Here is a 12301-nt window from a genome sequence, read left to right as displayed (position 1 = left end):
GGATCTACTTTAAAGATGGCTGTTGGTACACGCACACCTCTGATTCTGCTAGTCACTCTGGGGCTGCGATGGTGCGACCCCTTTCCCTGTGCATTGTGGGATGTAAATTCTCATTGGCTAAACAACCGAGCAGGAGAAGGAGCTGGAGGTGCTGCTAAGGCAGAGAAAGAAGCCATGGTAGTCCTACATTCCCTGTACCATGGGAATAAGTGCTGAGGGAAAACAGTTAAAATAATAAAATGTACTAAATTAATTAAAAAAAATATATATATATATATACATAGTAACATAGTAGATGACGGCAGAAAAAGACCTGCATGGTCCATCCAGTCTGCCCAACAAGATAATATATTTTCTTTTTGTGATGAGTTGTCGGGGCTAGGCTGATTTTTTTTTTTTTTTTTTTTTTAACTTTTCTGGATATGTCTGTCTACAACACTGCAGCTTTAAAGTGTTTAATGAGATTTCCTAGGTTGAAAACATAAGATATCTGATCAGGGACATAGGCCCTGTCTGAATGGGCAGCAAGTTAGACATTTTTTAAATAAATGTATTGTGAGTTTGAAGAGGGCTTGGCTAGGAGCAGCCATTTTGTGCCAGCAGCAGCAACAGGAAGTCAGTGATGTCATTGGAAGGGTAAGGCAGGCACAAAATGGCCGCCCTCAGCAGCCTCTTCAGAGTCATTTGTATGTCAAATCACTTGAATCTAAATGCCTTGATTGCAGAGTAAGCCACCTTAAACTGTTGGGCCTAGAACTGTTTTTCTTTCAGTGAAGGTCTAACATCAGGACTTAAATACAATTAATAAAATATATAGAGCTAGGTACAGCTAGATAAATTCCCTGGGTGGCCTTAATTCCATGTCCATGTTGCCATGATGATAATGTGTTCTTGTGGTTTCTAGAAGGTTGGAGAAGGCCCTGGCCCTCCCTATAGGCTGCAAGGTCACTTTCCTGATCTTTTTACCTGAAAAGAAAAGCAACAAATGAATTACAAGATTCCAGTTTGTAAAATACTGCTGAAAGTATTTGGGGCAGATTTTTCAATTCTACCGTTAAGAACACTTTTCACATTCCTGGGCTCATTAGAAGGTGTGAGAACCGACCGTGAAAATAATTAGAATAGAAGGAGAGAAAGAGAAGATGGATCGAAAATAGGAGGCCTTCAGTCTGGATGCTGCAGTCCTACTTCTTGTAAGGGAACTAATAATTACAAATCCCCTACGTACAATGAAAACAAAAAAAAAACATGGATCATCTGCTAATCATTCTACAGAAACAGAAATTGAGGTCGGTGCCAATATCCAAAGTGATTTAACCTGGCAGGAAAGGTTCCTGCCTGGTTAAATCACATTGACTGGGCCAAGCCCAGGTATTGCAAGGTACATACCTGGTTAGTCCCAATCACACCCTAATAATGAACTACAAGAGTCTAACAAATCTTTATAAGTCTTATATAGATCTCAATAACTCTTACTAATCAAATAATAATACACCTTATGCAAACTTCATGGTCTAGTGGTCATGGAGGGAAAAGACCTCAGTAGTGGTATAAGCCCTGCCAAGCAGTGGCTTAACCCACCTTACAGAGTTATAATCATTGGTCAAAAAACCACTAGAGCCTGTGAAAAGATAAGTTGCTAATGCGCCTGGGGGAGCCTTAGGCCCATGGAGGACATCTTTGATTTGGGAAATAAAAGGCCAAGATATACCAATAAGGTCTTATGAAAACAAAATACTCAGACAGGTCCTGCATGTTCTTGGCACAGGTAACCGATTAATATATCAGGGGATTTTTTTTTTCTTATACCCTTGAAAGTCACAATTCCTACTGCATGTTTTTTTTTTTTTGCCCAAATCAAAGATGGCCACCAAGTGCCTCAAGCATTACTCTGTGCTTATAATTTGACCAATGTATTTATTTTGATCTGGGGTAGTCTCCTCTGCAATGTGATGAGGATGTTTTCCCTAATCTTATATCCCTTCCCAACTCATCTACCTCAATCATAGTAATGACAGCCCTCAGCTAGAAGTGAGGTTGGCAACTGGATCCAGATTCACCTGACAAGCTGTCTGCTTTTTACTGTGTTTGTGATACAAAATAAATAAATAAGTTTGATCCAGTCCTTGGTTACCCCATTGCATGCAGGGACTTGTAGTCTTTAGGGAATGCAAATCAAAACTAGGTCTAGTTGGCAACCCCCAACTATTTTTTTGTTTTGTTACATTTGTACCCCGTGTTTTCCCACTCATGGCAGGCTCAATGTGGCTTACATGGGGCAATGGAGCGTTAAGTGACTTGCCCAGAGTCACAAGGAGCTGCCTGTGCCTGAAGTGGAAATTGAACTCAGTTCCCCAAGACCAAAGTCCACCACCCTAACCACTAGGCCACTCCTTCACTCCACTAGAAGCCAAGAACCAAGGCCCCTAAGGGATAAATGATCACCGAGCCCACAAACCCTGCAACCGTTGGTCCTAAATCCAGATACTAGGAATCACTATAACATGATTTCTCAATCTCCTCCTTATACCCCCTTCAGTCCATCCAGAACTCTGCCGCACGTCTTATCTTCCGCCTTGACCGATATACTCATATCACCCCTCTCTTCAAGTCACTTCACTGGCTTCCGATTAGATACCGCATACAGTTCAAGCTTCTCCTACTAACCTACAAATGCACTCGATCTGCAGCCCCTCCTTACCTCTCTACCCTCATCTCCCCTTACGTCCCTACCCGTAACCTCCGCTCTCAAGACAAATCCCTCCTTTCAGTACCCTTCTCCACCACCGCCAACTCTAGGCTCCGCCCTTTCTGCCTCGCCTCACCCCATGCTTGGAACAAACTCCCTGAGCCCATATGCCAGGCCCCCTCCCTACCCATCTTCAAATCATTGCTCAAAGCCCACCTCTTCAATGTCGCCTTCGGCACCTAATCACAACACCTCTACTCAGGAAATCTAGACTATCCCAACTTGACATTTCGTCCTTTAGATTGTAAGCTCTTCTGAGCAGGGATGGTCCTTATTTGTTAATTTGTACAGCGCTGCGTAACCCTAGTAGCGCTCTAGAAATGTTAAGTAGTAGTAAGTAGTAGTGATCTCTGGATGATCCAGGGAGCAGAAAACCTGAGCTGGGACTGAAATCCCGGTCCCGGATACAATAACTCTTGAATGTGAAACTCGATACAAGATCAGACAGAGCACTGGGATCGTTCTTAATACTTACCAAGCATGCAAGAAGCACTGAACAAAGAGGAGGAAGAGAATTGAGGTTATAAAAGCTGATCGGAGACCCTGTGCTTCACTGGTGTGAGCATCTGTAAATAAATGGAAGAAAACAGCTCTCAGTAAATTGGACATCTGTGCGTGGCTTTAAAATGTCAAATATAGCAAAATCTAAAGAAAAGTTTGAAAACATCTGCACTGGCAGTATTTAATTTATGGATCTGCCATGTCACCCAATTCCAGGAGGGAGACGTTTTGGCCAGCCCTAGTTTTAACTTACATCTCAAAGCAGTGTGGACTTTGTAGTTCCTGCTTCTTTCTATTGAAATCAGTGCTGAGGCTGGCAGAAATCCAGGACTGGCCTAAAATCTCCTTTCGGGAACTGGATAACTTGGCAACTCCCAAATGTAGTCCTGACTTTGACAGAGATGAGTTCAGGTGGTGCCAGACTAAATTGAAGGATTGTTAGATAGCTCCAGATCTCCATGCATATGAAAAGCCAGCCCTGGTTTTACCCCATTGCATTCTGGAACTTGTAGTTCAATTTTTTTAACCAACAGGAGCTATCATTTCATTTATGAATACTAGAGGTAAAATCCAGGACTGGATCAGAGGAAGACACAGTTTTGGGATTGTTGTTACCACAGAGGTCTACTGACCTTTGGACCTGATGTGATACTTGAAAGATGTCTGCTCCTTGTCTTCTACGGACAGGCTGCATCTCCAGGCCCCCTCGGTATCCATGGGCCGGAGGTCTTGAATGACCAGCTGCAAGCCAGTGCTGGTTTGGGTGACTTGGACACGTCCTTCAGTTCCGGGTGTCAAAGGGATCCCTCGGTTGTTGATCCAGGCCAAAGAAACTGTGTGGGAGTTCAGATGATACCTTACAGAGCAAGTAAGGATGATGCTGGAGCTGTTCTGCAGGAAATCGGAGGTGTTGGTGACCACTGGGAATGAAAACAAGAAAACTTCTAATAACAGATCACTGTACCGGGAAAACATTGTAATAACCGTTATCCAATTGAAGCACAAAAGAAGAAAGGGACTTGCTCTGAGGTTACACAGAGTCAATGACAGAGCCGGGGATTAGAACTGAGGCACAGGGAGATACCGTGACTCACTCTGAGGTCATACAGCGAGAGTCAATGACAGAGCCGGGGATTAGAACTGAGGCACAAGGAGAAAAAGTGATATGCCCTGAGTACATACGTGGAGTTAGTGACAGAGCCGGGGATTAGAACTGAAGCACAAATTGATACCGTCTAAGGTCACAGAGAGAATCAATGACAAAGCTGGGGATTAGATTCAAGGGACATTGATTACTGATAATGCCAGGGGATGGGGGATGGGGGATGGGGGGGGGGGTTCATATCTTTTTTTCAACTTTGGTCAATGCCAGAGAAAGGCATCTGCTCTGTTCCCCCCCCCCCCCCCCAACCACTGACTGTAGAAACACAAGCAGGTTGCCATTACTAGTCTACTTCATTGGCAAAGCATCTGATTGGTCCATGTTGGCTATGATGTCATAAATTACTACTACTACTACTACTACTTAACATTTCTAGAGCGCTACTAGGGTTACGCAGCGCTGTACAATTTAACAAAGAGAGACAGTCCCTGCTCAAAGAGCTTACAATCTAATAGACAAGTGAACGGTCGGTCCGATCGGGGCAGTCAAATTGGGGCAGTCTGGATTCACTGAACGGTAAGGGTTAGGTGCCGAACGCAGCATTGAAGAGGTGGTAGCTCAATTGCAGAAGGTCCCCAGTTTGATCCCTGGGTTGGGTCTTCTGATTCCCCCAATCTGCTGGGGCTGGGGATATTCACAGGCTCCAGGTGGCGGGAGGGCAACATGAGTGACACCTAGTGGCCGAATTAAAGGCCCATGGTTGTTAGGTTCCAGAAGGAGCCCAGATGCATCATTCACAGGCCAGAACTGTTGTTACAATGACGGACTAAAATAAGTTGGGGGGGGGGAGGAATAAACGGAGGGAAAAATTTGGGGTAGTTGCAAATCAAGGGTTATGGCACCAGGATCCCCAGCCTTGGTTCTGACTGAACAGAAAGAACTTACAAATCAAAAACAAAGAAATAGCCATTTCACTTATATTCAGCAAATATCTATCTGAACCCATTCTGTATAGGGTCACCAGGGACAGGATAAGCATTTATGGACTTTTAGTTTAAAATTTTCTTAGAAAATCAGGAACTGCATGTAGAATATGACCTGTCCCTGATGACTTGCTTCCAGTCTTGTACTACCCCTAGCAAATTTTCCTTGGAAGAACACAGAGAACAGAATTCACCTTCTTCCTGAACAGACAGGACGCCAACTCGAAAGCTCTGTACGAGGCTGGACGAGCCAGAGGCATTGAACTCCAAACAGTGGAAGCTCCCTGCATTCATGGCCTTCACACTGGGCAGGTGCAACGTTGAGTTGGGCAACAGAATCAGGTCTGTGCCACATTGGAAACAGCTAGGGGGCCCAGAGGCAGGTATCACGGAGATCAGGCGACTCTCAGAATCTCCAATCTGCCTGTGCCCCCATTCCAACCTCTCCCCCTCCTTCAGCAGCAAGGGGTCCACACAGGGAAGCTGCAGCGGGAGACCTTCAGCGATAAAGAGCATCTGAAGCGATCCTGCAAGAGTAACAAGAAATCTGACTATTATTAAAAAACCTCAAATAGGGTCGATATTCTAAGTGATGTAACCTGGCAGGAGAGGCTCCTGGTTAAATTGCACTGGCCCGTCGCAGGAGCAGATGTTCAGCAGCAGTTAACTGGACAGTACTGCTGATAATCCACTCTGACCACCATGGCACTCTCCGGGTACTGCTGAGGGAGGAGTCAGGTGAAGCCAAGAGTTATGCAAGCATCGCTAATACTTGGCACTGCTGCTCACATAGCTAACTGGGCATACTGGATCACATGAAAGCAGTCCTAATTGGTTACCTATGTAGGTATCACAGAGAAAACAGCATTTTGAATAGACCCTTGATGCAGGCGTACTGACGCAGAAACATGGCTTGTACCGGGTCTTTCAATAAAGGATTTTGCTCATCCCAGTCTTGAAGGCACCTGTGCCTGGAAAGGGACCCGCACTGAATATCCAGGTCTAATTTAGTGTTTAAAGGTCCAGAGGATCTTTTACTAAGTCACCCGACACATGCCAAAATTGAGTTTCTGCACGGCTCCCACGTGGCGGTAATTCCATTTTTGCCGCGCATCTGATACGTGCAGCCGAGAAATAATTTTTATTTTCTGCCGCGCATTTGGTGCGCATAGGTCATTACCGCCCAGTTACCGCATGAGACTTTACCGCTAGGTCAATGGCTGGAGGTAAGGTCTCAGACCCAAAATGGACGCGCGACAATTTTCATTTTGCCGCATGTCCATTTTCGGCAAAAATGTTAAAAAGTTTTTTTTACAGGTGCGCGCGCCTAAAACCTGTGCCTACACTACCGCAGGCCATTTTTCAGCGCACCTTAGTAAAAGGACCCCCCCCCCCCCACAGTGAAGATGCGCCTGGGAGGAAGAATGCCGGAAACCCACAAAGGATGCACAGCAGTAGAAAGGCAATGGGATGTGGGCAGCAGACTTAAGAGACCAGGACAACAGTCTTAGGTCTAACTAATAAAATTTTTTAAGACCTAAGGCTGTTGACCTGGTCTCTTGAGTCCAAAGCTCACCTCCCCCTGCCTTTCTACAGCCAGTGTTTAAAGAAATGTAATTAATTCTGACACCCAAAAAGCTGACAGCTACCTCTCACTGGGATCTCCACTTCCCGGACCGCTTTGGTCTGCTTGTTGACGGAGAGTACACACTTCCACTTCCTTCGGTGGTCTGACTGCTGCACGGTGATCTTCAGGTTGGAGAAGGTCCCTCGGGACTGGATGCTGTGCCGTCCTGTCTGGTTGTTGATTGGCTGCCAGGAGCTGTCGGTCCAGTTCACCACAGCCCCCTGAGGGTTCCAGGTGCACTGCCTCTCATTTACATCACAGGTCATGGCGCAGCGCAGGAAAACTTCAGTGCCCTCTCCAACAGGGCCTTTGGGGGAAACTTGGACTGGAAAAAGTCAAATGAGAGACAGCATTTTAGAAAGCCAGAGAATGTAGTAAAAGCAGTTAGCTTAGCGGGGTTTTAAAAAAAAGGTTTGGATGGCTTCCTAAAGGAAACGTCCATAGGCCATTATTAAAATGGACTTGGGGGAAATCCACTGCTTATTTCTAGGATAAGTAGCATAGAATATATCACACTTTTTTTGTGATCTTGCCAGTTACTTGTGGCTTGGATTGACCATCAGAACTTACCGCGGTAAGGTCTCAGAACCGCGGTAAGGTCTCAGAACCAAAATGGAAGTGCACCAATTTTTATTTTGACGGACGTCCATTTTCGGCCCCCCCAAAAAGGCCTTTTTTGCAGGTGCGCTGAAAAATGGACCTGTGTGCGTCCAAAACACGCGCCTACACTAGCGCAGGTCATTTTTCAGCACACCTTAGTAAAAGGACCCCTTAACCCTCCATTGGCCCAGGTACAAAACTTAGATTCGGAGTCAACTAGGGAGAGAGAAAGTATCTGCATATATGTAAACTACTTTGGTTGTACTACAGAAAGGCAATATATCAAATCCATGACCTTACTGGGCTCATTTTTAAAACAGAAAAACATCTAAAAAGTGGCATAAAGCAGCATTTGGATGTTTTTCTCACAAAAATGTCCAAATCAGTATTTGTGAAACCTATTTTTAGACATTTTTCTTTTAAGTCCATCAGAAGTGCGTCCAAATCTCAAGGGGGCATATCAGGGGCTTGTTCAGGGCGGGACTTGGGCGTTCCTGAGATTTAGATGTTTTTCAGCCGTAATGGAAGAAAACAAAACTATACAGAACTAAAACTAAGACGTTTTGAGCTAGACCTGTTTTTATAACGAATAAGGCACAAAAAGGTGCCCTACATAACCAGATGACCTCCCCTTATTCCCCCAGTGGTCATTAACCCCCTCCCCACAAATGTGATGAAAAACATTACTTGCCAGCTTCAGATGTTATATTCAGGTCCATTAGAGCAGCATGCAGGTGGTCCCTGGAGTAGTCCAGTGGTGGGTGAAGTGCACTGCAGACAGGTGGACCCAGGCTCCTACCTCCCCCTACCTGTTACACTTGTAGAGGAAACTGTGAACCCTCCAAAACTCACCCAGTGTACCCACATATAGGTGCCATTTTACCTGTAAGGGCTATGGTAGTGGTGTACAGTTGGGGATAATTAGTTTTGGGGGGCTCAGCACACAAGGTAAGGGAGCAATGGTCAGATGTGTACCTGGGAGCAGTGCCCTATTGCTTTCCTGGGATGTCAGGGGGACCAGTCTACTAAAAATGCTGGCTCCTCCTATATCCCAATGGCTTGATTTTGTGCATTTTGCACGTGGGCATTTTTTGTTTGAAAAAGGACCAAAAAACCAAATGTCCAAATCACAAAACCTTGTATTTTTGAAAACAAAAGATAGACATTTTTCTTTTTTGAAAATGGCCTTCTTTGCTATTCAGATTTTGGACGGTTATTTTGCAAAATGTCCAAAGTTGGACTTAGACGTCATATGGAAAATGCCCCTCCACATGTCTCAGACCATGGTATTATTTCTTTGCAATGGTCACACACTATCAAAACCCTTAACCAGAGCTTTAGCGTATCTTAACTATTATCCAACGGACTCACCTGTTAGTAATATCAGGGTCACCTGCTTCAGCGTAGTCTGGCCAGCAGGGGAGCTGCTCTGGACGCAGGTGTAGATCCCAGCATCATGCGGTTGCAGATCGCGCAGCTGGAGAGAGGAGTTGGCGAGAACCTCTGCTCTACTGCGTTTCTCAGAAAGTGACGTAGCAAGTGAGGTCTCAGGACTCAAGGCCACAAGTGGAGGAGGATCAAATCCTGGCCTGGAAAAGCCCCATAGGATAGGAGCTGATGCTTGGTTGTCACAGGTAAAAAGGATGGTCTGTCGCAGAGTAGAATATATTACATCATCTGAAACAAACCAAAAATTATTACCCTACTGTGCTCTAGCAATGTGCAAGGCTGCAACACTGAATTTATCCCTTTGCCCATCATGAAACCCCTCCAATCCTAGAGGCTCTGTATCCCTGAGCCCCCCAGTCCCCTAGAGGTGACAGGGTCTGTATCCCTCTGCTCACGCCCTGAGCCCTACAAAGTATCAAAAACTGCACGGTGGATGATGAAAAGTAATGCGTGAGAACTGATGACGTCCCCATGAAAGTTACAGGAAACTGCAGCCAGGAAATCATTTCCTATTTCACTGAGTAACATGGGGACATCTTTCCTCCTCGCTTGCAGAACCCAGGGACATGTCGCACTGACATCATGAGAATATTCATACATCCACCCACATACTGATCTAGAGACATTTTCACAAAATAACCCTTCAGTGTACGACGTTTGCCAGTTAAAAAAGTTCCTTCCTGGCCTTAAGCAGATGATAAAGAGACAATTTCTAATGCAGTTTCTTTCAGCGAGACTCTCTCCAAAAACACCAGCAAGCAGACAGCTTCCATCTTTAAAAAAAGTGGTTTCTTATTTTTTAAATTGTTATGTTTATTGAAATGTTGACAGCATCATAAAGAAATTCCAAAAGCAAAATAAAAAAAAGAAGTAACCTAACCATTCTTCCTTTAACGTAACAACAAAAAAACCCTACAGCATGGCAGAAAAGTGTCACTCTAGGGAAACCTTGTCATTCAATTTAATTAACTAAAAGATCTCTTAATCCAAAGAAAAAAAAGTGGAATCTCCTATGAGTTCCATTTTCATATCATATCTAAAAGAAACGCTTCCAAAAATAAATAAATTTAGCACCCTGGTATTGAATGAGACATCTGCATAGAAAAAGCAGGAAAAAAAGTAGCTCCGAATCGCTAAAACCTTAGGTCGGAGCTGTAAAAATGATCTCCTTCTCATCTTCATTGTCCTAGCTGCATCAGAGGAAAGTAACTCCATACCCACCAAATAAAACATCTTTCTTTGCAAAATGTGCTTTCAGCATAATAACCTTGTGACATTCAGGGTAGCTCTAGAGAAGGTTCGATCATTAGAAGTCTCAAGAACATCCAACATGGTGTATCTCGGTGTAAACAGCCTGCATGAGCTGAAAGATCTCACCCCACTACCACCACATTCTCTGCAGGCTACACCATTTCATAGAAACAGAGAAAAATGAAGGCAGATAAAGACCATATAGCCTATTCAGTCTGCCCATCCATGCCATCTGCTCTCCCTATCACCCCCTTAGAGATCCTATGCACATGTCCCAAGCTCTCTTGAATTCAGTCGAGGACTGTTCCAGAATTTAAAAAGGCGTGGGATAAGCATGTGGGATCGCTTAGGAACAGGTAGAATTGGGGGTTACAGAGGATGGGCAGACTGGATGGGTCATATGGCCTTTATCTGCCGTCATGTTTCTATGTTCCAGATGCTTTTTTCGTCTCCACCACTTCCACCGGGAGGCCGTTCCACAAATTCACCACCCTTTCCATGATGAAGTATTTCTTCAGGTTACTTCTGAGTCTATCCCCTTTCACCTTTATCCTATGCCCCCTCGTCTCTACTAAAGAATGGAAAAGGGGCTTCTACCGTTTACTCTTAGCAGGAAACCCTACTAAAAGGTTGTAACCACCACAGGGATGGAGTGACATGCAGTGCTACATTTGTCTGATGACCCTCGTCCATTAAAAAAGAGGAGGTGGGGGGGGGGGGGTCTCTCAGACTCCTACACCCTTCCTAGTCTCATTTCTCAGCATAAATGTTTAATGAGGACTGCTCCCCTCATACACATTACCGTTGAAATTTGTGTGCATGCTCATTGCTTTTTAATCTATTTATCAATGATCTGGAAATCAGACTGAGCAAGGTGGAGGAGTAGCCTAGTGGTTAGAGCACCAGTCTTGCAACCCAGAGGTGGCCAGTTCAAATCCCACTGCTGCTCCTTGTGATCTTGGGCAAGTCACTTAACCCTCCATTGTCTCAGGTACAAACTTAGATTGTGAGCCCTCCTGGGACAGAGAAATATCCAATGTAACTCACCTTGAGCTACTACTGAAAAAGGTATGAGCAAAATATAAATATAACAAAAAATCAAATGTGCAGATAACAAAGAATTATTTAAAGTTGTTAAAATACATGCAGATAGTGAGAAATTGCAGGAGGACCTCCTTGGAAAACTGGCCATCCACATAGCTGATGAAATGTAATGTTGGCAAGTGCAAAGTGATGCACTATAGGAACAAACAACCCAAATTATAGCTACATTTGAAGTCACAACCCAGGAGCTGGCAAGCTTTTTGTTACATGCGCTCGCCAGCTCTGATCATAGGGTAAGAGCAAACGCAGATGCTAATATAGTGCAATTGGCCTGTAGCACCCGCGTTTGCCTGTGCATGCCAAGTTATGGGGGGTGGGGGTGGGGGTGCCATGCTTTCAAGTCAGTCTTAGTCCATAAACAGCAAGCCCAAACAGAAAAGGGGAGTGCCAAAAGAAATCCGCGCCTTAGGCATCATTCTTTTCAGTGACTGCACTGTTCATACATATCCCAGCTACTGAAAGCCCCACTGTTATCTGATTCCATCCCATATGGGCTACTGCAGATGGGGAGAAGAGCGGGGTGTTTTAAGACAGCAGAAGGGGTTAAGACTTACCTTGGCTCCTGGCAAGGGGAACCACACAGAGAAGGATAAGCAGGACCAACTCCATGGTGAGGACAGAGAGGAGAACAAAATGACACCTCTGTATCTCTTACTGGGATACTGACTGAATGAAAAAGAGGAAGGTTTGCATTCAGGGAAAAGCAAGATCCTGTGGCAAGGGGGGGGGGTGGTGTAGGGGGAACTTGTGGTACAGTGATGTCAGCAGACCCAGCATCACTGCCACCGCCTCTCGCACTGTAAGCCCGACAGGCACCTGAAGACATGCATGCAACAACTTGCCGACAAACAGGAATTTGAGTTCTGTAATCAGAGCCACTTGACTAACTCTAGTACACGAGAGGAGAGGGTGAAGAAGGGATAGAGAAGGGGGGG

The 12301-nt window shown here is 44.9% G+C and overlaps 1 protein-coding gene across 1 annotated transcript; it reads right to left on the bottom strand.

Annotated features, from left to right (window-relative positions):
- Positions 1 to 339: 339 nt before the first annotated feature.
- LOC115464942 lies at positions 340 to 12027 on the bottom strand. The gene is made up of 7 exons (XM_030195334.1): positions 11921 to 12027; positions 8934 to 9239; positions 6985 to 7287; positions 5530 to 5862; positions 3883 to 4170; positions 3225 to 3315; positions 340 to 966 (listed from the first exon to the last, which is right to left on the bottom strand). Exons 1-7 carry the CDS (start codon positions 11973 to 11975, stop codon positions 963 to 965), a joined length of 1380 nt encoding a protein of 459 aa, XP_030051194.1. The 5' UTR covers positions 11976 to 12027; the 3' UTR covers positions 340 to 962.
- Between the last annotated feature and the right edge of the window lie 274 nt (positions 12028 to 12301).

This window comes from Microcaecilia unicolor, chromosome 3 (genome assembly GCF_901765095.1).
Source record: "Microcaecilia unicolor chromosome 3, aMicUni1.1, whole genome shotgun sequence".
NCBI classification, from domain to species: Eukaryota; Metazoa; Chordata; class Amphibia; order Gymnophiona; family Siphonopidae; genus Microcaecilia; species Microcaecilia unicolor.
This window is presented reverse-complemented; position numbering and strand designations above follow the sequence as displayed.